The 22864-nt window shown below is 47.1% G+C and overlaps 1 protein-coding gene across 7 annotated transcripts in view; it reads left to right on the forward strand.

The window, feature by feature from the left end:
* The window catches only part of cux1 (cut like homeobox 1), a 182891-nt gene that overhangs the window by 125903 nt on the left and 34124 nt on the right, over positions 1 to 22864 (forward strand). For 3 of the 7 annotated variants that reach the window (XM_062960050.1, XM_062960052.1, XM_062960051.1), the window contains exons 14-20: positions 1271 to 1370; positions 3740 to 4459; positions 8760 to 8825; positions 13790 to 13891; positions 13987 to 14816; positions 16110 to 16275; positions 16832 to 16888. In XM_062960050.1, coding sequence (XP_062816120.1) covers positions 1271 to 1370; positions 3740 to 4459; positions 8760 to 8825; positions 13790 to 13891; positions 13987 to 14816; positions 16110 to 16275; positions 16832 to 16888 — 2041 coding nt within the window. The remainder of the gene's footprint in view (positions 1 to 1270; positions 1371 to 3739; positions 4460 to 8759; positions 8826 to 13789; positions 13892 to 13986; positions 14817 to 16109; positions 16276 to 16831; positions 16889 to 22864) is intronic. The other 4 variants (XM_062960053.1, XM_062960056.1, XM_062960054.1 and 1 more) reach the window with 2 other exon arrangements.

Genomic DNA, 22864 nt, shown 5'->3' on the forward strand with positions numbered 1-22864 from the left:
GCCTCACTTAGGCCTCTTCCACACTGCCTATAAAATACAGATTATCAGATTTGAACTGGATTATATGGCAGTGTAGACTCAAGGCCCTTCCACACAGCTATATAACCCATTTATAATCTTATATTATCTGCTTTAACTGGATTATCTGGACTCCACACCTGTACCCTTTACCTTAACTACTACCAATTCCTCAATACTTTATTTCCCATACCACCAGATTTCGCCACAGCAACACGTGGCCGGGCACAGCTAGTAACACCATAAAATGGTTTCTCTTTCCTGCTCTATCCAACATATATTTTGCGTTCATCTGTCGCTAAAACGGAAGCCCGAGTCCTGCGTTTTCAAAGTGCCTTAAATGCACAATTTGAACTAAAATTAAACAATAGCGATACCCACAACTTCTGCCCGCGTCGTATATTAATCTTGTCAGATCAAAGGTTACAAATTGGATTTCCGGCACCTTCCGCGCCAACCCGGCCTCGCCTCTCCTGCGTGCAGCCGGCATTTTTATTATTTCCAGTGGGTTTTGATGATTGAGAGCCGTGCTCGCGCGGAAGGGGAAAGGGTCAGCCTTGGCGACTGATTTAATTTATCCGGCACCGAAACGCGGTGTTTTGGGGGGAAGATACACCGCGATAAGGCCGCGTCGTCGCAAGGCAAACAGGTGTAAGGGAAATGATTAATGGGGCGCCGAGGAATGCGTCTTGAGAGCGGGCGGCAGAAAACAAAAGGCCTTCTGCCTCTCGGAGGGGAGCAGGAGCGGCCTAATCGTGGTGACAAATCTCCGGATGTGTGTTAGGTTCTCTTCTTCCAGTTGTGCTGTGGGTCAGTCTTCCACCAGAAGAAAGCACCAAGACACACGCCGGTAGATTCCAACGGGCTTTATTGTACAGAATAGCAGAATCTTCTCTGTAGCCCATTTATATAGGGGCTCTCACATACCAGGGGGTCATTGAGGTTTTATGGATTGTTAGGTTCTCTTCTCCCAGTTGTGCTGTGGGTCAGTCTTCCACCAGAAGAAAGCACCAAGACACACGCCGGTAGATTCCAACGGGCTTTATTGTACAGAATAGCAGAACCTTCTCTTTGGCCCATTTATATAGGGGCTCTCACATACCAGATGGTAATTGAGGTTTTATGGCTGGCATCTGTTCTTTGTGTCCGGAGATGTCAAAGATCGGAGATCATGACAATGTGGCCCGCCCCTTTCCGGATGCCCGGACTGACCCCTTCCTTCCTTCCTTCCTCCCCTTGCCTCTCTCCTCAGGATGCGGCCTCCAAACCCTTGGAGGTCCTGCTCCTGGAGAAGAACCGCCTGCTGCAGTCGGAGAACGCCACGCTGCGCATCACCAACAGCGACTTGAGCGGTAAGTGGACGGCGAAAGGCCCCGAGACCGTTGTCGTTCTGCCTGCTGTATTTTTTGGGTGGGGCGGGGAGAGCAGGAACGGAAGGACGTCTTTGCGAGCATTGTAGAATTGCAGAGCCTTCCTCTGCCTTCCTCCTCCTCCCCTTGGACCTATTGCAAGGGTTCGGGAGGAAAGATGTTTCCGAATGAGGTCGTTTTGGAGAATTGTGGCATCCTAGAGTGAAACGGGTTGTAGACTTCGCGACTGCGAACAGCCTGGATCCCCAGTCCCTTCCTTGCCGTGGTGGTGCCTTTCAGTTTCTTTTCTGTGGTGCGGATTGCTTGTCTATCATCCTACAAAGCAGTGCGTATGGGGCTGTCGCCAATAAACAAACAAGTGGGGTTTGGTGGCGTTGGTGGAGTTTTTTCTGGTCCACTGGTGGGAAAGTTTGAATCAGTCGGTTGCGGCATTTGGAATAGCTGTCTTGTTTTATTGTACAACTAGCTTGGAGTCATTTGAGAAAGGCCTTGTTTGCCTGTGTTCCAAGTGTAGCCTATATCCAATGTCAGGTGGGTTCAGTGGGTGCGGGTGAGCTCCACCTCCCATATGCAAGTCCCATCGTCCAGTGTCCATCCCCCTCCAAACAGAGCCAGTATGTAGAGTAGGTCATGGGGGCTCCATGTACCATGTTTGGTCTTGATCAGTCATTTGTGTGGGTCGCGGTGCTCTCAGAAAGTGAGTGAAGGTATTGGAAGTCCCATCGTGCATGGTCCATCGTCCTCCAAACTGCACCTGGGTGTAGAGTGAGTCCTGGGTGTTGTCTGTGTCAAGTTTGGTCTTGATGAGACATTGATGGGGGTGACAGTGGTCTCGGAAAGTGAGTGAACATACTGCAAGTCCCATCATCCTTGGTCCATCCTGCCCCAATATACATCAGGACGTAAAGGGGGCCACAGGGGTTCTGTGTGCCAAGTTTGGTCCATTTCCATCATTGGTGGGCATTGCAGTAGTCTGTGGGAGTGAAAGTGTTTGAAAGTCCTGCAAATCCCATCATCTGTGGTCCATCCTCCCCCAAAGGGCACCAGGCCATAAAGTGCCTCATGGGGGTTTAATGTGTCAAGTTTGGGCCAGATCCGTCATTTCTGGCGGTCTCAGTGGCCTGTGGAAGGGTCGGCCATTCAGAAAGCTGCCACATACCCAGATACATACATACAAACATTCACTTTTATATATATATACTAGCTGTGCCCGGCCACGCGTTGCTGTGGCAAAGTGGTGGTGGTATTGGTTAAAAATTGTTGTGTAATTTTTATTTGTATTTTTAATTAATTTTATTCTAAGTTACCTTTTTATTTATTATATTTTATTATTTTCTTGTATAATTTTTAGTTATTTTTGTAATTATGGTATTTTATTGTATTAATTTTTTTAGTGTTTTTTTATTATTTTTTAGTGTTTTTTATTATTTTTATTGGGTTGCTAGGAGACCCAAGTTGGAGGAGCTTAGCCTTCTAACTGGCAGCAATTGGATAAAAGCAATTATTCCTCTCTCTCTAATTGGGACTTTATTTTTCTTTTCTTTTTGTTGTATCAACCTAGAGGCGTGGATGAGGGGTTGTGTCGTCAAATTTTGAGGTTGGGGGGCCTGTAGTTTTGTTGTTTTGTGGGTCGCCGTGATGCCATCACTCTTTTATATATATAGATAGAGAAGAGATGTTTTACGCTGATTTTATATTGGAAACCGCCCCGAGTCCCTTTTGGGAGAGAGGGCGGTATATAAATAAACTTTTACTTACGTACTTACTTACTTGTGGCATCCTCCGAACGACAATTTCTCTTCTCCAGTGGTCTCTTAAAACGTGGCTGCGTTTGGGTTCAGCCGAGGTCTATTGTAGATATATATAAATGTGTGTATATATATATATATGACATATACGGGGCGGGAGAAGGACTCGCAAGAGCCGGAGGGGCTGAAAGCAGCAGAGCGTTTCTTTTGTCCTGTGTGTGATGTATTTCCAAAAGCGAAACCAACGCAATTGTATAAACTGCACTTCATGTCGAGGGTCCTACGGCTAATGTATGAAAAGGGGGGAAATTCTCCAGGCTGCGACATACAAGAAAGGTGCAAACATGAAATGCATGTTGTTTGTCTTGGGGGCCTTTGTTTGGCTTATGAAAAAAAATTTAAACGAAACCAAAAAAATTAAACAAAAAATCAACCCTAAACCACCTCCTTCATTGGAACCAAACAAAAACGAGCAAAACGCGACCCGCGCTTATTTTTTTCTTCCCTTTTGTGGGGCGAACACTCTGCATTTTGGTCTTGGTTTTTTGTCGTCCCCCCCTTTTTTGATCCCCCATAATGCATTATGTTTGACCTTCCTTGTAGGGTCAGCCAGGAGAAAAGGGAAAGACCAGCCTGAGAGCCAGCGTCCTGCAGCTTTGCCGGCCTCCCCTCCTCCTCCTCCTCCTCCTCCTCCTCCTCCGCCTCCTCCTCAGTTGCCCCGCAACGCAGGGGAGCAGGCTTCCAATACTAATGGTACACACCAGTTCCCACCAACGGGTTTAAGTCAAGACTTTTTCAGCTCGTCCTTGGCAAGCTCCGGCTTACCCCTGGCTTCTACGGGAAAATTTGCACTAAACTCTCTCCTCCAGCGCCAGCTCATGCAGTCCTTCTACTCCAAGGCCATGCAGGAAGCGGGAAGCACAAGCATGATTTTTTCAGCAGGTCCCTACAGCACAAACTCCATATCTTCCCAAAGCCCCTTGCAACAAAGCCCCGACGTCAACGGCATTTCCCCCTCGCCCGGCCACTCGGACGGCACCACCGCCGCCGGCGGCAACAACGCCTCGGACGGCGAGGACATGGACACGGCCGAGATCGCCCGCCAGGTCAAGGAGCAGCTGATCAAGCACAATATCGGGCAGCGCATCTTCGGACACTACGTCCTGGGCCTCTCGCAAGGCTCCGTGAGCGAGATCCTGGCCCGGCCCAAGCCCTGGAACAAGCTGACCGTGCGGGGCAAGGAGCCGTTCCATAAGATGAAGCAGTTCCTCTCGGACGAGCAGAACATCTTGGCACTGCGCAGCATCCAAGGCCGGCAAAGAGGTGAGTCAGGCGGACGCGAGTCTTGTGGGGGGAGGGGTCCTTGGGTTCGTGTCCCGGACAGGAGTCTTGGGAAGTCCTTGGGTTCGTGTCACCGACGGGAGTGTTGGAGGGTCCTTGGGTTCATGTCACAGACAGGAGTCTTGGGAGGTCCTTGGGTTCGTGTCCCGGACAGGAGTCTTGGGGGGTCCTTGGGTTCGTGTCCCAGATGGGAGTCTTGGGGGGCCCTTAGGCTTGTGTCCCGGATGGGAGTCTTGGGAGGTCCTCGGGTTCGTGTCCCGGACGGGAGTCTTGGGAAGTCCTTGGGTTCGTGTCACCGACGGGAGTCTTGGAGGGTCCTTGGGTTTGTGTCCCGGACAGGAGTCTTGGGAGGTCCTTAGGCTCGTGTCATGGACAGGAGTCTTGGGGGGTCCTTAGGTTCGTGTCACGGACAGGAGTATTGGGAGGTCCTTGGGTTCGTGTCACCGATGGGAGTGTTGGAGGGCCCTTGGGTTCGTGTCACGGACAGGAGTTTTGGGAGATCCTTGGGTTCGTATCACGGACAGGAGTCTTGGAGGGTCCTTAGGTTCGTGTCACGGATGGGAGTCTTGGGGGGTCCTTAGGTTCATACCACGGACAGGAGTCTTGGGAGGTCCTTGGGTTTGTGCCTTTCCTTCCAGCGCTCGCTGTTGGGGAGGCCTTCTTTTGTGTTCCCCCCATTGCCCCGGGTTGTTGGCCTGGAGAGATAGGACCTAGATAGGAGATGAGCACCCCAGGAAGGAAGGAAGGAAGGAAGGAAGGAAGGAAGGAAGGAAGGAAGGAAGGAAGGAAGGAAGGAAGGAAGGAAGGAGAGAGCTGTAGAACAGCAGGGACGGCCTCTGTACACCTCCTTTCCTCAGGACTGAAGGAAGGAGAGAGTTGTAGAACAGCAGGGTTGGCCTCTGCACGCCTTTCCCTGGGACTGAGACACAGGTTGCGGGAAATGGTCGGAGGTGCCGGTTTGAGCACCTGGGTAACCATGAGAAAAAATGGATTTTATTTAATTTTCACGGTTGCACTACGTGGGAAATGGGGTGTTCCTTGCATCATTGCTCCTTGACCCCCCATTCCCGAGCTCCCATGGGCTCTCTGGCTTTTTGCGGACGTGAAATTTGTTCTCCGCGCCCCCTTCTTCCCAATTTTCTCTAGTAGAATGCAAGTAAGAATCGTGGCCGCTTTGGGGGATTGGAAGTCCTAGTCCGGACTCCTCTTCTGGGTCCGCTTCCTTGCGGTGCTGGCGGGCACAACCGCACCTTCTCGCAACCGCACGCACACGCTCCCCACGTCAGGCACACCCGAGTGAGTTCCCCTAATGCCAGCCTCACAAGGCAGCCCTTTCTTCTCCTTGGCCTCAGGGCAAAGCAGAAGGAAAAAGCACGGAATTACATAACATACTTTGGAGATGTGGCAGCACAAAAGGGAAGAGCCGGCGGGCAGAGGCCCCGTTGGTCTCCGTTCAGAGAAGCTCCAGTGAGGAGGCCCCGTCTACGCTGCCATATCAAATCCAGGTTATTTGCTTTGAACTGGGTTGTATTAGTCTACACTGCCATGTAATCCAAAGCAGGTAATCTGGACTTTATATGGCAGCGTAGATGCGGCCTAAGAAACAGACCTCTCTTGTGCCTCCCAGGTGCAACACCCATAACACCATGTCACACGATTTTTAGTTCCTGGGTTATAAATATCATTTCCTAATTGGCACTTGGAAACATGGAAATTTATTATATTATATACTTTGATGCGTGTGTGTGTATGTATATAGGTATGTATATGTATGTGAGTAAAGATAATTGTCAGTGCAGCGTGACATCTGTATCCATGGGGGGTACAGGAAAACACAAACAGTAGAGTCTCGGTTATCCAACACAGAATGTGGATAAGCGAAACTCTTGGAAAATAGGGGATAGGCCTCCCCTCGCTCACTGGGCTGGGTCCTGGTTCTGTCTGGAAGAGGCTCTAGGTTCTAGGTAGGTCTTGTCTGGATGTCCCTTGGGCTCTCCCCCAGTTCTAGCGTTCTGTGGTTCTAGGTAGGCCTTGTCTGAATATCCCTTGGGCTCTCAGTTCTAGCGTTCTGAGGTTCTAGGTAGGCCTTGTCTGGATGTCCATTGGGCTCTCAGTTCAAGGGTCCTGTGGTTCTAGGTAGGCCTTGTCTGGATGTCCCTTGGGCTCTCAGTTCTAGCGTTCTGAGGTTCTAGGTAGGCCTTGTCTGGATGTCCATTGGGCTCTCAGTTCAAGGGTCCTGTGGTTCTAGGTAGGCCTTGTCTGGATGTCCCTTGGGCTCTCAGTTCTAGCGTTCTGAGGTTCTAGGTAGGCCTTGTCTGGATGTCCATTGGGCTCTCAGTTCAAGGGTCCTGTGGTTCTAGGTAGGCCTTGTCTGGATGTCCCTTGGGCTCTCAGTTCTAGCGTTCTGAGGTTCTAGGTAGGCCTTGTCTGGATGTCCCTTGGGCTCTCAGTTCTAGCGTTCTGAGGTTCTAGGTAGGCCTTGTCTGGATGTCCCTTGGGCTCTCAGTTCTAGCGTTCTGAGGTTCTAGGTAGGCCTTGTCTGGATGTCCATTGGGCTCTCAGTTCTAGCGTTCTGAGGTTCTAGGTAGGCCTTGTCTGGATGTCCCTTGGGCTCTCAGTTCTAGCGTTCTGAGGTTCTAGGTAGGCCTTGTCTGGATGTCCCTTGGGCTCTCAGTTCTAGCGTTCTGAGGTTCTAGGTAGGCCTTGTCTGGATGTCCCTTGGGCTCTCAGTTCTAGCGTTCTGAGGTTCTAGGTAGGCCTTGTCTGGATGTCCCTTGGGCTCTCAGTTCTAGCGTTCTGAGGTTCTAGGTAGGCCTTGTCTGGATGTCCCTTGGGCTCTCAGTTCTAGCGTTCTGAGGTTCTAGGTAGGCCTTGTCTGGATGTCCATTGGGCTCTCAGTTCAAGGGTCCTGTGGTTCTAGGTAGGCCTTGTCTGGATGTCCCTTGGGCTCTCAGTTCTAGCGTTCTGAGGTTCTAGGTAGGCCTTGTCTGGATGTCCCTTGGGCTCTCAGTTCTAGCGTTCTGAGGTTCTAGGTAGGCCTTGTCTGGATGTCCCTTGGGCTCTCAGTTCTAGCGTTCTGAGGTTCTAGGTAGGCCTTGTCTGGATGTCCCTTGGGCTCTCAGTTCTAGCGTTCTGAGGTTCTAGGTAGGCCTTGTCTGGATGTCCCTTGGGCTCTCAGTTCTAGCGTTCTGAGGTTCTAGGTAGGCCTTGTCTGGATGTCCATTGGGCTCTCAGTTCAAGGGTCCTGTGGTTCTAGGTAGGCCTTGTCTGGATGTCCCTTGGGCTCTCAGTTCTAGCGTTCTGAGGTTCTAGGTAGGCCTTGTCTGGATGTCCCTTGGGCTCTCAGTTCTAGCGTTCTGAGGTTCTAGGTAGGCCTTGTCTGGATGTCCATTGGGCTCTCAGTTCAAGGGTCCTGTGGTTCTAGGTAGGCCTTGTCTGGATGTCCCTTGGGCTCTCAGTTCTAGCGTTCTGAGGTTCTAGGTAGGCCTTGTCTGGATGTCCCTTGGGCTCTCCTCCAGTTCTAGAGTTCGATGGTTCTAGGTAGGCCTTGTCTGAATATCCCTTGGGCTCTCCCCAGTTCTAGGGTCCTGTGGTTCTAGGTAGGCCTTGTCTGGATGTCCCTTGGGCTCTCCCCCACTTCTAGAGTTCTATGGTTCTAGGTAGGCCTTGTCTGGATGTCCCTTGGGCTCTCCCCCACTTCTAGAGTTCTATGGTTCTAGGTAGGCCTTGTCTGAATATCCCTTGGGCTCTCCCCAGTTCTAGGGTCCTGTGGTTCTAGGTAGGCCTTGTCTGGATGTCCCTTGGGCTCTCAGTTCTAGAGTCCTGTGGTTCTAGGTGGGCCTTGTCTGGATGTCCCCTGGGCTCTCCCCTACTTCTAGAGTTCTATGGTTCTAGATAGGCCTTGTCTGGATGTCCCTTGGGCTCTCCCCCAGTTCTAGGGTCCTGTGGTTCTAGATAGGCCTTGGCTGAGTCGAGGCAGATCTTGCAACAGATCCGTGCTCCTTGGGGCAGCGTTACCGCCTCTTCTTCTTTTATACCTTTCAGACGTTTATTTATATCTTCCTAATCTCCTTTCCGAGCGGAGCTGTAATCTTCATTAACCTCCCAGCCTGCCTGCCCGGCTTCCTTGCCCTCTCACAGGGCCCGGGGGGGGAGGGGGAAGGTTCTGGAGCGGCTCCGGCCCCCATGGCCCCTCCGCCTCCCCGCTCTGCCCGCCAAGTTGCCAGAACGGTCGCCCGGCCCCCCTGATTGTTTTGTTCTTACCCCACTTGTTTTTCAACAGAGAATCCAGGCCAGAACCTGAACAGGCTATTTCAGGAAGTACCGAAACGAAGAAATGGGTCGGAAGGTACGTCACAGGCAGGTGTTTCTCTTTGCCGTCCGTCTCGGGGAAGTGAAGTGTGCTTTGCTGTGTGTCGTCTTTGTCGTGACCGCTAAACAAACAAGCAAGCAAGCAGACAACGCACGAGGCCCAAGGTTTGATTCTGGCCTGGAATCTGAGCGAAAAACAGACCGGGGCCCCGTTCAGGCGCAACCCTGGCTCACCCCCAACCGTGGCTCCGAAGCCCTTCTCCAACTGCGGCCGCCTTCCTGGCCCGACTCGGCCACTGTTCTCGGGGAGCCGGGATTGCGCCTGAACTGGACCAGTAAGTATAAAACAAAGCATGGGTTGGCATGGTTGTGTGCGGACCGGGAGCGGGGAAGCAAACGCTGCTCTTCTTCTTCTTTCCGTCTACTGTTGTACTAACCCGGGCATGGGCAAACTTTGGCCCTCCGGGTGTTTTGGACTTCAACTCCCACCATTCCTAACAGCCGGCAGGCTGTTAGGAATGGTGGGAGTTGAAGTCCAAAACACCCGGAGAGCCAAAGTTTGCCCATGCCTGTACTAACCTGATTGCAGAGGTGGCTGTCTTCATGCATTGACCGCACTGCTGTCCTGACGCATCCTTCCCGTTCGTTCGGATTCATAATTCTGGATCCGTAGTTTCGTTTCCCTTTCGGAAATAATCTTCCCGAAAAAAGAACCGAAAATGGAACGAATTTCTGCCGTTTTGCACACCCCGACCACCTAGTGTATATACAGTGTTCCCTCACTACTTCGCGGATTCGTTGTTTCGTGGTTTTTCAATAAACTCTAAAAGAATATTATAAATCATAACAAATCACAATTGACAGCCTAAGGAAGGGAGGAAGGAGAAGCCGAAGGGAGAGAAAAGGAGCCCAAGCGGCAATTTATTTATTTACAGCATTTGTATTCCGCCCTTCTTTCTCACGCTGAAGGGGACTTAGGGTGGATCACATTACACATATAGGCAAACATTCAATGCCTTTTAACATAGAACAAAGACAAGACAAACATAGGCTCCGAGCGGGCCTCGAACTCATGACCTCCTGGTCAGAGTGATTCATTGCAGTTAATTGCAGCTGGCTTGCTCTCACGCCTGCGCCACAGCCCGGGCCCAACATTACTGCATATTGAACTACTTTTTCTGTCAAATTTGTTGTATAACATGAAGTTTTGGTGCTTAATTTGTAAAATCATAACCTGATTTGATGTTTAATAGGCTTTTCCTTAATCCCTCCTTATTATCCAAGATATTCGCTTATCCAAGCTTCTGCCTGCCCGTTTAGCTTGGATAAGTGAGACTCTACTGTACTTTGTAGATAGAAATTATTATATTTATTGGTGATGTGCATGTGTATGGAATCGCTCTCCTTTTTGTTTTGTTTCATTCGTTCCACTCTGTTTTCGTTCTCCGAAAACGGGACCCTCTCCGAATGGGATTTTTGTCTCGCTTCCGAAAAAAACAAAAGTTTTCAGACCGTTGGCAGCAATGGGAAGGCTTCCAAGGCGACAATCGCCATACATGCTTGTCTCACCAAAGGCCAACCGAAACATCCAAGTCTTGAGTTGTTTCCTGAAGGAGGATAGGGAGGGAGCTCAGCTAATCTCCCCGGGGAGGGAGTTCCAGAGTCGGGATGGGGGCCACGGCCAAGAAGGAGGGAACCCTGCGCAGACGGGGGAGCCTTAGCCTTGAACGGTTGTGTTGTTAAAGGGCCAAGTATGGAATCTTCTCCACTTCCTCCCTCCCTCCTTCTCTCCTCCTTTAAAGCAAGGATCCATCTCTGCCTCACTTGACGGATATCTTGTCATGTTGCCAAATTGGAGCGTGACCAGAAAACCGTTCCGATCTTGCCTCCCGCTTCCTCCTCCATCTGTCCGTCGTTGCCTCTTCCCGCCCACAACGCCGCGCCAGATCCTTCAGAAGGATGTTTTGATTCCGACAAACCAAGCCGATGCTCTCTTTTTCGGCATTTGGGATTTTGGGGAACTCTTCAAGGGGGAAATGGCTCGGGAACTTGGCTCACTGTGAGACTCCGGTGCTAGCAGGCCGGCGGCCACGTTTATCTATCTCAGTTTCATGGAGTTTGAGGGACCCAGGTTCACTTGTAGAAATGAATGGCTCTTTGTTCAATGCCCCTAGAGCCCCATTATTATAATATTATTATTATTATTATTAATAATAATAATAATAATAATAAAAACTTTATTAATATACCGCCCTATCTCCCGGATGGGACTCAGGGCGGTTTACAGTCATAAAAGCAACACAACATTACATAACGACATAACACACATTATTAAACAAGGTAAAATAGTACAATTATAACGATAAATCACACTTACATGACCAGATCAAGGGGACGGGAACCATGAACCCAATATATTAAAATGTATCATTTTAGGATAGGGAAATCTTGTGCAATGTATGTCTATTTATACCCCACTTTTTCTCCACAAGGAGACTCAAATTGGCTATGTATTTATTATTATTTTATTATATGACACATCAAACAAGATAGACATGCTGGATTTCATATCACAAAATCACAAGTCAAACATTTCCCAAGCGTTTAGGACTGTGCGATGTATATTATTATTACTATTATTATCATTATCATTATCATGTTTATTTATACCCCACTTTTTCTCCATAAAGAGACTCAAAGTAGCTATGTATTTATTATTATTATTATTATTATTATTATTATTATTATTATTATTATTATTATTTTATTATATAACACAGCAAACAAGATAGACATGCTGGATTTCATTCACAAAATCACACGTCGAACACTTCCCAAGTGTTTAGGACTGTGTGATGTATTTTCGGATGATGTACTATTATTATTATTATCATCATAATTATCATTATCCACAAGGAGACTCAAAGCAGCTATGTCCCTATTATTATTATGTTTATTATGTTTATTTATATCCCGCTTTTTCTCCACAAGGAGACTCAAAGTGGCTATGTCCCTATTATTATAATAATTATTATTATGTTTATTTATACCCCGCTTTTTCTTCACAAGGAGACTCAAAGCAGCTATGTATCTATTATTATTATTATTATTATTATTATTATGTTTATTTTTACCCCTCTTTTTCTCCACAAAGGAGGCTCAAAGTGGCTATGTCCCTATTATTATTATTATTATTATTATTATTATTATTATTATTATTATTATTATGTTTATTTATGCCCCATTTTTTCTTCATAAGGAGACTCAAAGCGGCTATGTATCTATTACTATTATGTTTATTTATACATTATTTATACATCATTTATACATTCATACATTATTATTATTATTATTATTATGTTTATTTATACCCCATTTTAAGCTGCTATGTCTCTATTATTATTATTATTATTATTATTTTATTATGACACAGCAAACAAGATAGATATGCTGGATTTCGTATCACAAAATCCCAAGTCGAACACTTCCCAAGTGTCTAGGACTGTGTGATGTATTTTCGGATGGTGCGTGCAGATCCCAGTAGGGTGGCCTTTTGCAGTTGACAGATCGTGATTTTGTCAATGTCTATTGTTTCCAAAGGCCGGCAGAGATGATAATTAATATTAATTATATTTATTATTATTATTATTATTATTATTATTATTATTATTATGTTTACACCCCACTTTTTCTCCACAAGGAGACTCAAAGCAGCTATGTCCCTATTATTATTATGTTTATTATGTTTATTTATATCCCGCTTTTTCTCCACAAGGAGACTCAAAGTGGCTATGTCCCTATTATTATAATAATAATTATTATGTTTATTTATACCCCGCTTTTTCTTCACAAGGAGACTCAAAGCAGCTATGTATCTATTATTATTATTATTATTATTATTATTATTATTATTATTATGTTTATTTTTACCCCTCTTTTTCTCCACAAAGGAGGCTCAAAGTGGCTATGTCCCTATTATTATTATTATTGTTATTATTATGTTTATTTATGCCCCATTTTTTCTTCATAAGGAGACTCAAAGCGGCTATGTATCTATTACTATTATGTTTATTTATACATTATTTATACATCATTTATACATTCATACATTATTATTATTATTATTATTATTATGTTTATTTATACTCCATTTTTTCTTCATAAGGAGACTCTAAGCTGCTATGTCTCTTATTATTATTATTATTATTATTATTATTATGTTTATTTATACCCCACTTTTTGTTCATAAGGAGACTCAAAGCGGATATGTATCTATTATTATTATTATTATTTTATTATGACACAGCAAACAAGATAGATATGCTGGATTTCATATCACAAAATCACAAGTCGAACACTTCCCAAGTGTCTAGGACTGTGTGATGTATTTTCGGATGATGTGCGCAGATCCCAGTCGGGTGGCCTTTTGCAGTTGGCAGATCGTGATTTTGTCAATGTCTGTTGTTTCCAAAGGCCGGCAGAGATTATAATTAATATTAATTATATTTATTATTATATTTATTATTATTATTATTATTATTATTATTATTATGATGTTTACACCCCACTTTTTCTCCACAAGGAGACTCAAAGCAGCTATGTATCTATTATTATTATTATTATTATGTTTATTTATACCCCACTTTTTCTTCATAAGGAGACTCAAAGCAGCTATGTATCTATTATTATTATTATTATTATTATTATGTTTATTTATACCCCACTTTTTCTTCATAAGGAGACTCAAAGCAGCTATGTATCTATTATTATTATTATTATTATGTTTATTTATACCCCACTTTTTCTTCATAAGGAGACTCAAAGCGGCTATGCATCTATTACTATTATGATGTGTATTTCTACCCCTCTTTCTCTCCACCAAGGAGTCTCCGAGTGGCTTTCAGGAGAAGCCATTCCAAGCCCTCTTAGATGCGGAAATGAGGAGCGCTGTTCCTCCGCAGGGTGTTTTGACGGCAAGCGCTTCTTCTCCCTTTCTTCCAGGCCACATCACCACCAGGATCCGGGCCACGGAGGCCGGCTCCGACGAAGCCATCAAGTCCATCCTGGAGCAAGCCAAGAGGGAGCTGCAGGTGCAGAAAACAGGTAGGACCCAAGGCTTGTGGCGGTGCTCGTGGGCCCGTGCATCGAGAGGTGTGTCGCGTCGGATTCGAGCTCTGTCTCCCTTCTTCCCGCTACAGCGGAGCCTCCGCAGCCGCCTTCCCTGTGCAGCGGCGGCGGATCCGACGAGGCCATCCGCTCCATCCTGCAGCAGGCCCGGCGGGAGATGGAGGCCCAGCAGGCCGCCCTGGAGCCCGCCCTGAAGGCCACCCAGGCCGAGATGTCGCTCCTGTCCCCCAAGCTGGTCCCTGCCCCGGTGGGCCTCTCTGCAGTCGCCGGCTACTCCCCGTTGCCCATGTCGCTGAAGAAGCACTCGTCCTCCTCTTCCTCCTCGGCCGAGTCCGGCCTCTGCTCGCTGCAGACCCTCAAGAAGGAGGCCCCGGAGAGCCCCGGCCTGGAGCTGCTCCACGGGGTCTCGGACGCCTCGGCACAAGGAGTGCTGCGCCACGTCAAGAACGAACTGGGCCGCAGCGGAGTCTGGAAGGACCACTGGTGGAGCACGGTGCAGCCGGAGCGGAGGGGGGCCCCGCTGGCCCCGGAGGAGGCCCCCAAGGCGGAGGAGGCGCCCGGCGGGAAGGAGAAGCGCGGCGGGCAGGCGCCCCAAGGGCCCTCCTCCTCCTCCGCCTCCTCCGAGTACTGGAAAGAGTGGCCCAACGCCGAGTCGCCCTACTCGCAGGGCTCAGAGCTGAGCGTGACGGGGGCCAGCCGCAGCGAGACCCCGCAGAACAGCCCCCTCCCCTCCTCCCCCATCGTCCCCTTGGCCAAGCCCTCCAAGCCCTCCGTCCCGCCCCTCACGCCAGAGCAGTACGAGATCTACATGTACCAGGAGGTGGACACCATCGAGCTCACCCGACAGATCAAAGAGAAGCTAGCCAAGAACGGCATCTGCCAAAGGATATTTGGGGAAAAGGTACGGATCCCGCCGGAGACGGTAGGGGTTGGGGAAAAAGGGCCGCGGGAAAGTTGAGAAAAGAATGCAATTACACAAAACGAAAAGCGATTCCACACGAATGCACAACTCTACTATCTACTATCTGTGCTCTGTTTTGTGTAGCAGGGACTGGCAGAGTGGACTTGCAGCCCTCCGATCCCCTCTTGTCTCAGCCTTTTCTTTTCCAACTTCTTAAAACTTCAATGCAGGGTATTCAATGCTATTCAAGTTGGGTAACAATGGAGTCCCCTAGGTATGAAGCAGCCAGGCTTTGAAGCTGCAAAGCCACTTCTTGGAAAGTGATGAGTATTGTGTCCAAATTTGATGTGATTTGGCCCAGTGGTTTTGTTGTTAACTCGGTCCTAATTACGCACATTACATTTTTATATATATAGATGTATATACAATATATTATGTGTCCCCCTGAGGGAGAAGAGCGGTATATTATATATATATTAGCTTTGCCCGGCCACGTGTTGCTGTGGCTTATGGGAATCCTTTGTTGGCCAGATGGAATAGCAGTGAATAGCCTTACAGTCTCAAAGCCTGGCCGTTTTCTGGAGTAGCTGGAGCTGTTTATTGTATGAACGTAGAGGCATGGATGAGGGGTTGTGGTGCCAAGTTTGGTGTTTCTGGGATGTGTAGTTTTGTTGTTTTGTCCTAGGCCGAAATTTCATTACTCTTTTATATATATACTAGCTGTGCCCGGCCACACGTTGCTGTGGCAAAGTGGTGGTGGTATTGGTTAAAAATTGTTGTGTAATTTTTATTTGATGTTATTTGCATTTTTTATTAATTTTATTGTAAGTTATATTTTTATTTATTATATTTTATTATTTTCTTGTATTATTTTTAGTTATTTTCTGTTATTATAGTATTTTATTGTATTAATTTTTTAGTGTTTTTTATTATTTTTTATTAGGTTGCTAGGAGACCAAGTTGGAGGAGCTTAGCCTTCTAACTGGCAGCAATTGGATAAAAGCAATTATTCCTCTCCCTCTAATTAGGACTTTATTTTTCTTTTCTTTTTGTTGTATCAACCTAGAGGCGTGGATGAGGGGTTGTGTTGTCAAATGTCGAGGTTGGGGGGCCTGTAGTTTTGTTGTTTTGTGGGTCGCCGTGATGCCATCACTCTTTATATATATATATATAGATAGATAGATAGATAGATAGATAGATAGATAGATAGATAGATAGATATAGCATCGCATGTTACTTCATTTTGTATTCAAATTCCCCCTTGTCAAAAGCCGTTCTCTTCCCTCCGTCCAGGTGCTGGGCCTGTCCCAGGGAAGCGTCAGCGACATGCTGTCCCGGCCGAAGCCCTGGAGCAAGCTGACCCAGAAAGGCCGCGAGCCCTTCATCCGCATGCAGCTCTGGCTCAACGGCGAACTGGGCCAGGGCGTCCTCCCGTCCCAAGGACAGCCCCTCGGACAAGGTAAAGGCACCACGAATCTGGACGGCCGTTGGTCTGCGTTTGCGGGAGGCTCTCCGAGGGAAATGCTCCAGCAAGGATGGAACAAAAGTGACCCAGAAATTGGTCCATAGGCCACTAGTGGTTGGAGCAAAGCCCTCTTGTGGTGCTCACACGGCCCAAAACGAGACTCCGTGGCCTCTGCAGAATCTTCGCGGAGAATTGCAGCCCTCCAAGGTCTGCCTTCCTCCACGAATATTCCGAATTTTCCCCGAATCCCAGCAGTGACAAGGGCTGGAATGGTATCAAGGCAGGCCCCTTATCCCTTGCTCCTTTTGCCAGGAGACCGTGTGAAGTGATTCCCGGACAGCGGAGATCTGTCCACTCTCCCGAAACACTTCTGCGCATCCAAGCCTTCTCTCTTGCGCCACTCACTAGCGGCGAGGGTCCTTCCTGTGCCCCTGCTCTGGGGCTTTGGGTGTTTGCAGAGGGGATTTGGGGGTGTCTGTGCTTCCCCTTTCCTTTCCATTCTGCTTGGGTTGCTTCCTCCGCCTGCTCACGGCCCCTTTTCTTCCTCCAGCTCTTCCCTCGGTGGCCTCGCTGCAGGACGCCCTTCCGCAGGGATGCGCCAGCTCAGGTAATCCTCCGCCACTTTGCCTGGTTTCGCGTGACCTTCTTTCTCCGCTTGCGCCTTCTCAAGGGCAGACCTTTCCTCCGCCTCCCGTTTCCCCAGATCCATACTTTTGAAAGAGGTTCACAGGGTTCCCTCACTTACCGCGGGGGCTACGTTCCAGGACCAACGATAATGATTTTCTCCCAATGGTCTGATTTTTTTTTCGGACACGAGACGAAAATCCCATTTGGATCGCACCCTTGTAAGGAATTTATGACGACTAAGGTTCTTTCAGGCAGGGGGAATCTTTTTATCCCACCGCTGCCACCAATTTGCGAAGATGCAACCACGAAAGACTCAGAGAGGAGACCTTTTAACTTTTTTCCCTCCTTCTTATTCACTTTAGATGGTTTATAATATATGTGACAGAGGCTTAGATGTTGGAGGAACAATAACAAGTTTATTCAGGCACAGAGCTTAGTGGTTACAATGTTGTTTCTCACTTAGAGGCACTTTTATTAACAGTTACAATACTAGAATGAGGTGAGTCAAACTCCCTAAAGTGTCATTTCTTTTACTTAAAGTAGTTAAAACTTCTTCCTCTGCTACTTTTAAACCGCAGTCACCCTGTGATATACGATCACAGATTCTCTGTTCCTTACCAGGACACAGACTACTTTAAATAAGTCACCAAACTTATTTTAAACCGACTCAAAAATGAACAATGGAGTCTCCTTGATCCCCTCAACCTAGGATCAATCTTCCCTGTGCCTCATCAGAGCACAGACTGACTCCCCTTTTTTAAAAAACTCTACACTTCTTCAACAAAACGGCAGTTAGCTCCGCCTACTTCTCCATGGCAACCACCCTCTGAGTGCTGAGATGCAATAACTGTAATACTTACCCTTTTAAAACACAAACACACAATTAAACATAACATCTGTAAACCAAAAATTCGTACTTCATTACAGCCCTGTTTTCAGAAGCGGGGACGAAAACGAGCCGAAACGAAGGAAACTAAACAAAACGAGCAGTGATTCCCTACAAATGCACCCCACTGTGAGATACATCAGCACGGGAAGGGGCTTAGAACGGATGGCAGACCCGCCTCTTCTCTTCTCTGTCCCTGTCCGTCTCCTTCTCTTACGCAAATGCCTTTCACGTGTGCTTTTGTTCCGCACCGGAGTCTTTCCCTTCCTCTCTGCCGCCTCATTTGCCGCCCGGGCCCTAAAAATAGCGCCGATTCCACCCGGCAGATGTTCCGTTTGCCCTTTTGCAGAAGGGACGGGAATTAGCCTGTCAGCCGGGGCCGACGTAAAGCAGCTAAAATGGCATTTTTGTACAGAAACTTTGCAATTACGATCCTCAGCGGCTGCAGTGTTTATGGTTTCGTTTGACAGCTTTTTGATTTCAAAAAAAAAAAATCCCGTGGCTGAAGCGCCTTCTCCGTCAGGCCTGGAAAATATATTTTGAGGTTGCGTAGGCTGAGCGTCCCCTGTCCGAAACGCGCCTGGGATTTCTGACTTTGGAACGTCTATATTTGCATTGAGTAGCAAGAGATCTTGGAGAGGTGATCTGGATCTCGACACAAAACTTCACCTATCCGCCATAGAGGTGTGCAAATTAGTGGTGTGCGTTCAGGACTTAAACTTGTCTTGTTTCTTGTCCCAGCTTTTGGCGGGACCCTGTTCCGTTTTCATCTGATCGCCCGAAATTGGGAGGTCAGATGTTTGTTATGTTTTGATCGGTTTTCTTTTGGTTCAAAGTTCCTGTTCCTACGGGTGCAAGTTTTGGGCCTACGCACCCGGACCTCACAGGGCCTGCAGCCGAATGCCGAGTAAGGAATGCCCCTCACTCGGCAATCGGCTGCAGGCCCTGTGATGTCTGGGTGCATAGGCCCAAAGCCGGCACCCATAGGCCCAAAGTTCCTGTTCCTACGGGTGCAAGTTTTGGGCCTACGCACCCAGACCTCACAGGGCCTGCAGCCGAATGCCGAGTAAGGAATGCCCCTTACTCGGCAATCGGCTGTATTATTATTATTCATACAATAAAATAATAATAATACAGGAGAATAATACATGTAGGGGGTGGCAAGTCGGGGCCGTGGCTTCTTTGGTGGGAGAGTCTGTGCGGGGGTTTGTGCCCAGGGCGGGTGAGCGGTGGGACTCCCTGGGGGCGCCCGGAAGATGTTCTAATCAATTACCGCATCATAACACTGATGTATGATAATTACTGAGCCTTCCTCCGGAGAGAGGAGCGCAGCATTTGGCCGGGATGCGCCGCCTTCACGCTCCGCTGCCTGATTAATATGCAAATAATAGGCTGATTGCACGAGGAATGCGGGAAATGAGTTGGCTGAGAGCGCGCCCACCCAAGCGGGAAGATGATAAATTGCTTTCCACTGACTGTCCTACATTTAAGCTCCTTCTCTCAACACACACACACACACACACAAATTAAGGGAAACAGGAGGATGCGTAGAAAGTGTCCCTTGATCACTTTTATTGGGAGACTGGGATCGGTGGCGGGGACAATACTCCGTTTCAAAGCGGGATTCAGGGATCCGTGGAGCAAGGAGACCACGCCAGGCAAACCACCAACGTCAGGGGAGATGGGAGGCCGAGCAACATGCCTTGGACCCCTTGTCAATCTCCAGAGTTTTTGCCAATCAGAGGCAACACATGGAGGTATCCAAGGAATGCTTCATTGATTAGTCTGGAGACTGAACATTTAATTAATTAATTAATTTTATTTACAGTATTTATATTCCACCCTTCTTTCTCAGGGTGGATCACAATGCACATCTACATGGCAAACATTCAATGCCATTAGGCATACGATATATAGACAGACATAGAGGTAATTTAACATGATATATAGATAGACACAGAGGTAATTTAACATGATATATAGACAGACACAGAGGCAATTTAACATGATATATAGACAGACATAGGGGCAATTTAACATTATACTGTATATAGACAGACACAGAGGCAATTTACCATTTTCCAGCTTCCTGCTTCTTGAGTGTCTGCTTAATTCCGGTCACAAGGGGGAGCTGCCGCTTCACTGTCCACTTGTGACACTGTCCTTGATGGAGTGCTTCCTCATTCCTTCCACACGGTGCTGGCAATTTTATGGTGTTGTAAATTAGTTGAATTAGCCTCCCGCATAAAGCGTACCTAAATTTCCTACAGATGCAACTGTCTTTTGGGCTGCCAGTCAACATCGCTGCAAGGATAAATTGAATGATGAATGGTCATGAGTTTTCTTGTTTTTCTGTCCAAATTGTCCAGTTCTGCCTGTGTCCAGTTTATGATGCCAGCAGTATATCTTATGACAGGTGTTTATGGCCTTGATGGTGTTGCCTCCATTGAGCTTGCTTTTGAGAATTTTTCTGACCCTTTGTCTGTATTCTTTGCTGACCACAGTTTTCACATGTTCATGCTTGATGTTGTCCAGCTGTAATATGCCTAGATATTTATAGACCTCTGGCTGGTGACACTTTAGGCATATTTATGCCCTCACTTTCAATGATTTTTCCCTTCTTCAGTGCCACTCTTGAATATTTTTCCAAACCAAACTCCATGTTGATATCAGTGCTAAAAATTCGGACAATTTCAGTTTCGGTTTTCCCATACAGCTTCAGGTCATCCATGTACATCAGATGCGAAATTTTGTGAGATTTCTTAGATAGCCGAGATTTGTTTTTTGTAAGATGGTTGACAGAGGGATCATGGCAATAATGAAAAGCAGAGGGGACAGTGAGTCTCCCTGGAAAATTCCTCTCCTGAGGTTGACAAGTCCATAGCTTTCATTTCCAAGAAACAGTTCGGTTTTCCATAATTATTATTATTGGGAGAGGAGGCATGGAAGGCTGCAGCTGCGGCACTACACGCTCGCAGAGGCCTCCGTATCCGCGAAGACACGGACGGAGGTCGGCCAGGCTCCGCTTGAGAAAGGCTCGCCACCACCGCCTGTGTTTTGGAACCAGAGCCGGAGCAAGAAACCCTCGGCAGCTGCGGCAGCTGCTTGCTTGCCCTCTCCATCAGGTCCTTGCCCGCCTCCCGGTGTTGATTCATACACAACTTTTTGCCTTTGACGAGTTCGGCAGGAACCCGAAGCCCGGGCCTCGGACTTAATGAGGAGCGGTCCATCAAAGCCAACCGCCAGGAAAATCACGTCTGGGCTTTTTGCGGGGATGTCACGGCGCGGCCTGTCATTTTGCTTCAGCGGCCTGTCCTTCCGAGCGCTCGGCTCGCCTTGTGGCACGCCGGCAGTAAAAATGTCACTCGCGATAATTACTTTTTGGTGGAAATGCGTGCTGACTTCCTACCTTCAAGCTGTTTTTTTACGCAGTGGGGAGATAATCAGAAATGACTTTATCCTGACTGCTCAAATGAACACTAAATGGAATTGGGGTTATTATTGCTGGAGAGCGAGGGCTGCGCGCTGGAATTTATAAGTTGGGGATCGAATGGGCCAAAGACATCTCTTTGGAAAATCGCAGCCAACCTGTTTCCCAGTCCAAACCAGTTCTACAGTCTTTAGGTTGTCCCTCAATTGCAAGCAAGAGAGATTCTGTAGGTTTCTTCTCAAGTTGAATTTCTATGTAAGTCGGAACAGGGACATTTTGTAAGTGTAACTCCAACTATATATATACAGTAGAGCAGGGGTCCTCAAACTTTTTAATCTGAGGGCCGGTCCACAATCCTTCAGACTGTTGAGGGGCCGGATTATCTTTTGAAAAAAAAATACAAACAAATTCCGATGCACACTGCACATGTCTTATTTGTAGTGCAACAACAACAACAACAACAACAACAATGAAAGAACAATACAATATTTAAAAATAAATTTTTTAACCCACATACATTTATCAGGATTTCAATGGGAAGTGTAGTCCTGCTTCTGGCCAATGAGGTAGTCAAGTTAATTAGGGTTGTTGTTGTTGTTGTTGTTGTTGTTGTGTGCCTTCAAGTCATTTCAGACTTTGGGCAAGCCTAAGTCTAAAATTTATTTATTTATTATTTATTTATTTACTGCATTTATTTACTACATTTGTATCGCACCCTTCTCACCCCAAAGAGGACTCAGAGTGGCTTACACATTATATGTACATACAATATATTATATTATTAGCATAGCACAATATTAGCATTATATATTACTATATTTAACGATACCACTATACTGTAATATTATTAGTAATATTATATGTAATATAGAATATATAATTAATATTATTATATGGTATTATTATTAGTGTTATATTGTACTACATTATAATATTATTATCAATATTATATGTATATACAATATATTATATTATAAAACCGAGGGCGGGGGCCAGGTAAATGACCTCGGAGGGCCGCATCTGGCCCCCGGGCCTTAGTTTGGGGACCCCTGCAGTAGAGTCTCACTTATCCAACATAAATGGGCGGGCAGGATGTGGGATAAGTGAAATTGGTGGATAATAGGGAGGGTGGGAGAATAAGGAGCTTCTTCCCATGTTGTTGGATCCCCAGGATCCTAATAATTCCATGGACTCGGCTGTGGTGAAAATCATATTTCCTGTGCTGTGTGTGTTAATTGGAAAATGAAGTGCATGAAGCCAATTGGCTGAGCTTGCAAAGATCTGGGATTGATTCGATACTGTTTCTGTTCTGCTGCTGCAGAACCAGTTTGCTCCAATTTTTAGTTTTTGTTTTTTTCGTGTCAGGAGCAACCAGAGTTGCTCCTGGAGTGAGAGAATTGGCCGTCTGCAAGGACGTTGCCCAGGGGACATTGCCCGGATATTTTGATGTTTTTACCATCCTTGTGGGAGGCTTCTCTCATGTCCCCACATGGAGCTGGAGCTGATAGAGGGAGCTCATCCGCGCTCTCCCCGGGTGGGATTCGAACCTGGCAGCTTTCAGGTCAGCAACCCAACCTTCAAGTCACGAGGCTTTTATCCCCTAGGCCACCAGAGGCTCCTATTTTCAGTGCTGGCTGAGT

Source organism: Anolis carolinensis, unplaced genomic scaffold (assembly GCF_035594765.1).
Source record: "Anolis carolinensis isolate JA03-04 unplaced genomic scaffold, rAnoCar3.1.pri scaffold_7, whole genome shotgun sequence".
In the NCBI taxonomy this organism is placed as follows: domain Eukaryota; kingdom Metazoa; phylum Chordata; class Lepidosauria; order Squamata; family Dactyloidae; genus Anolis; species Anolis carolinensis.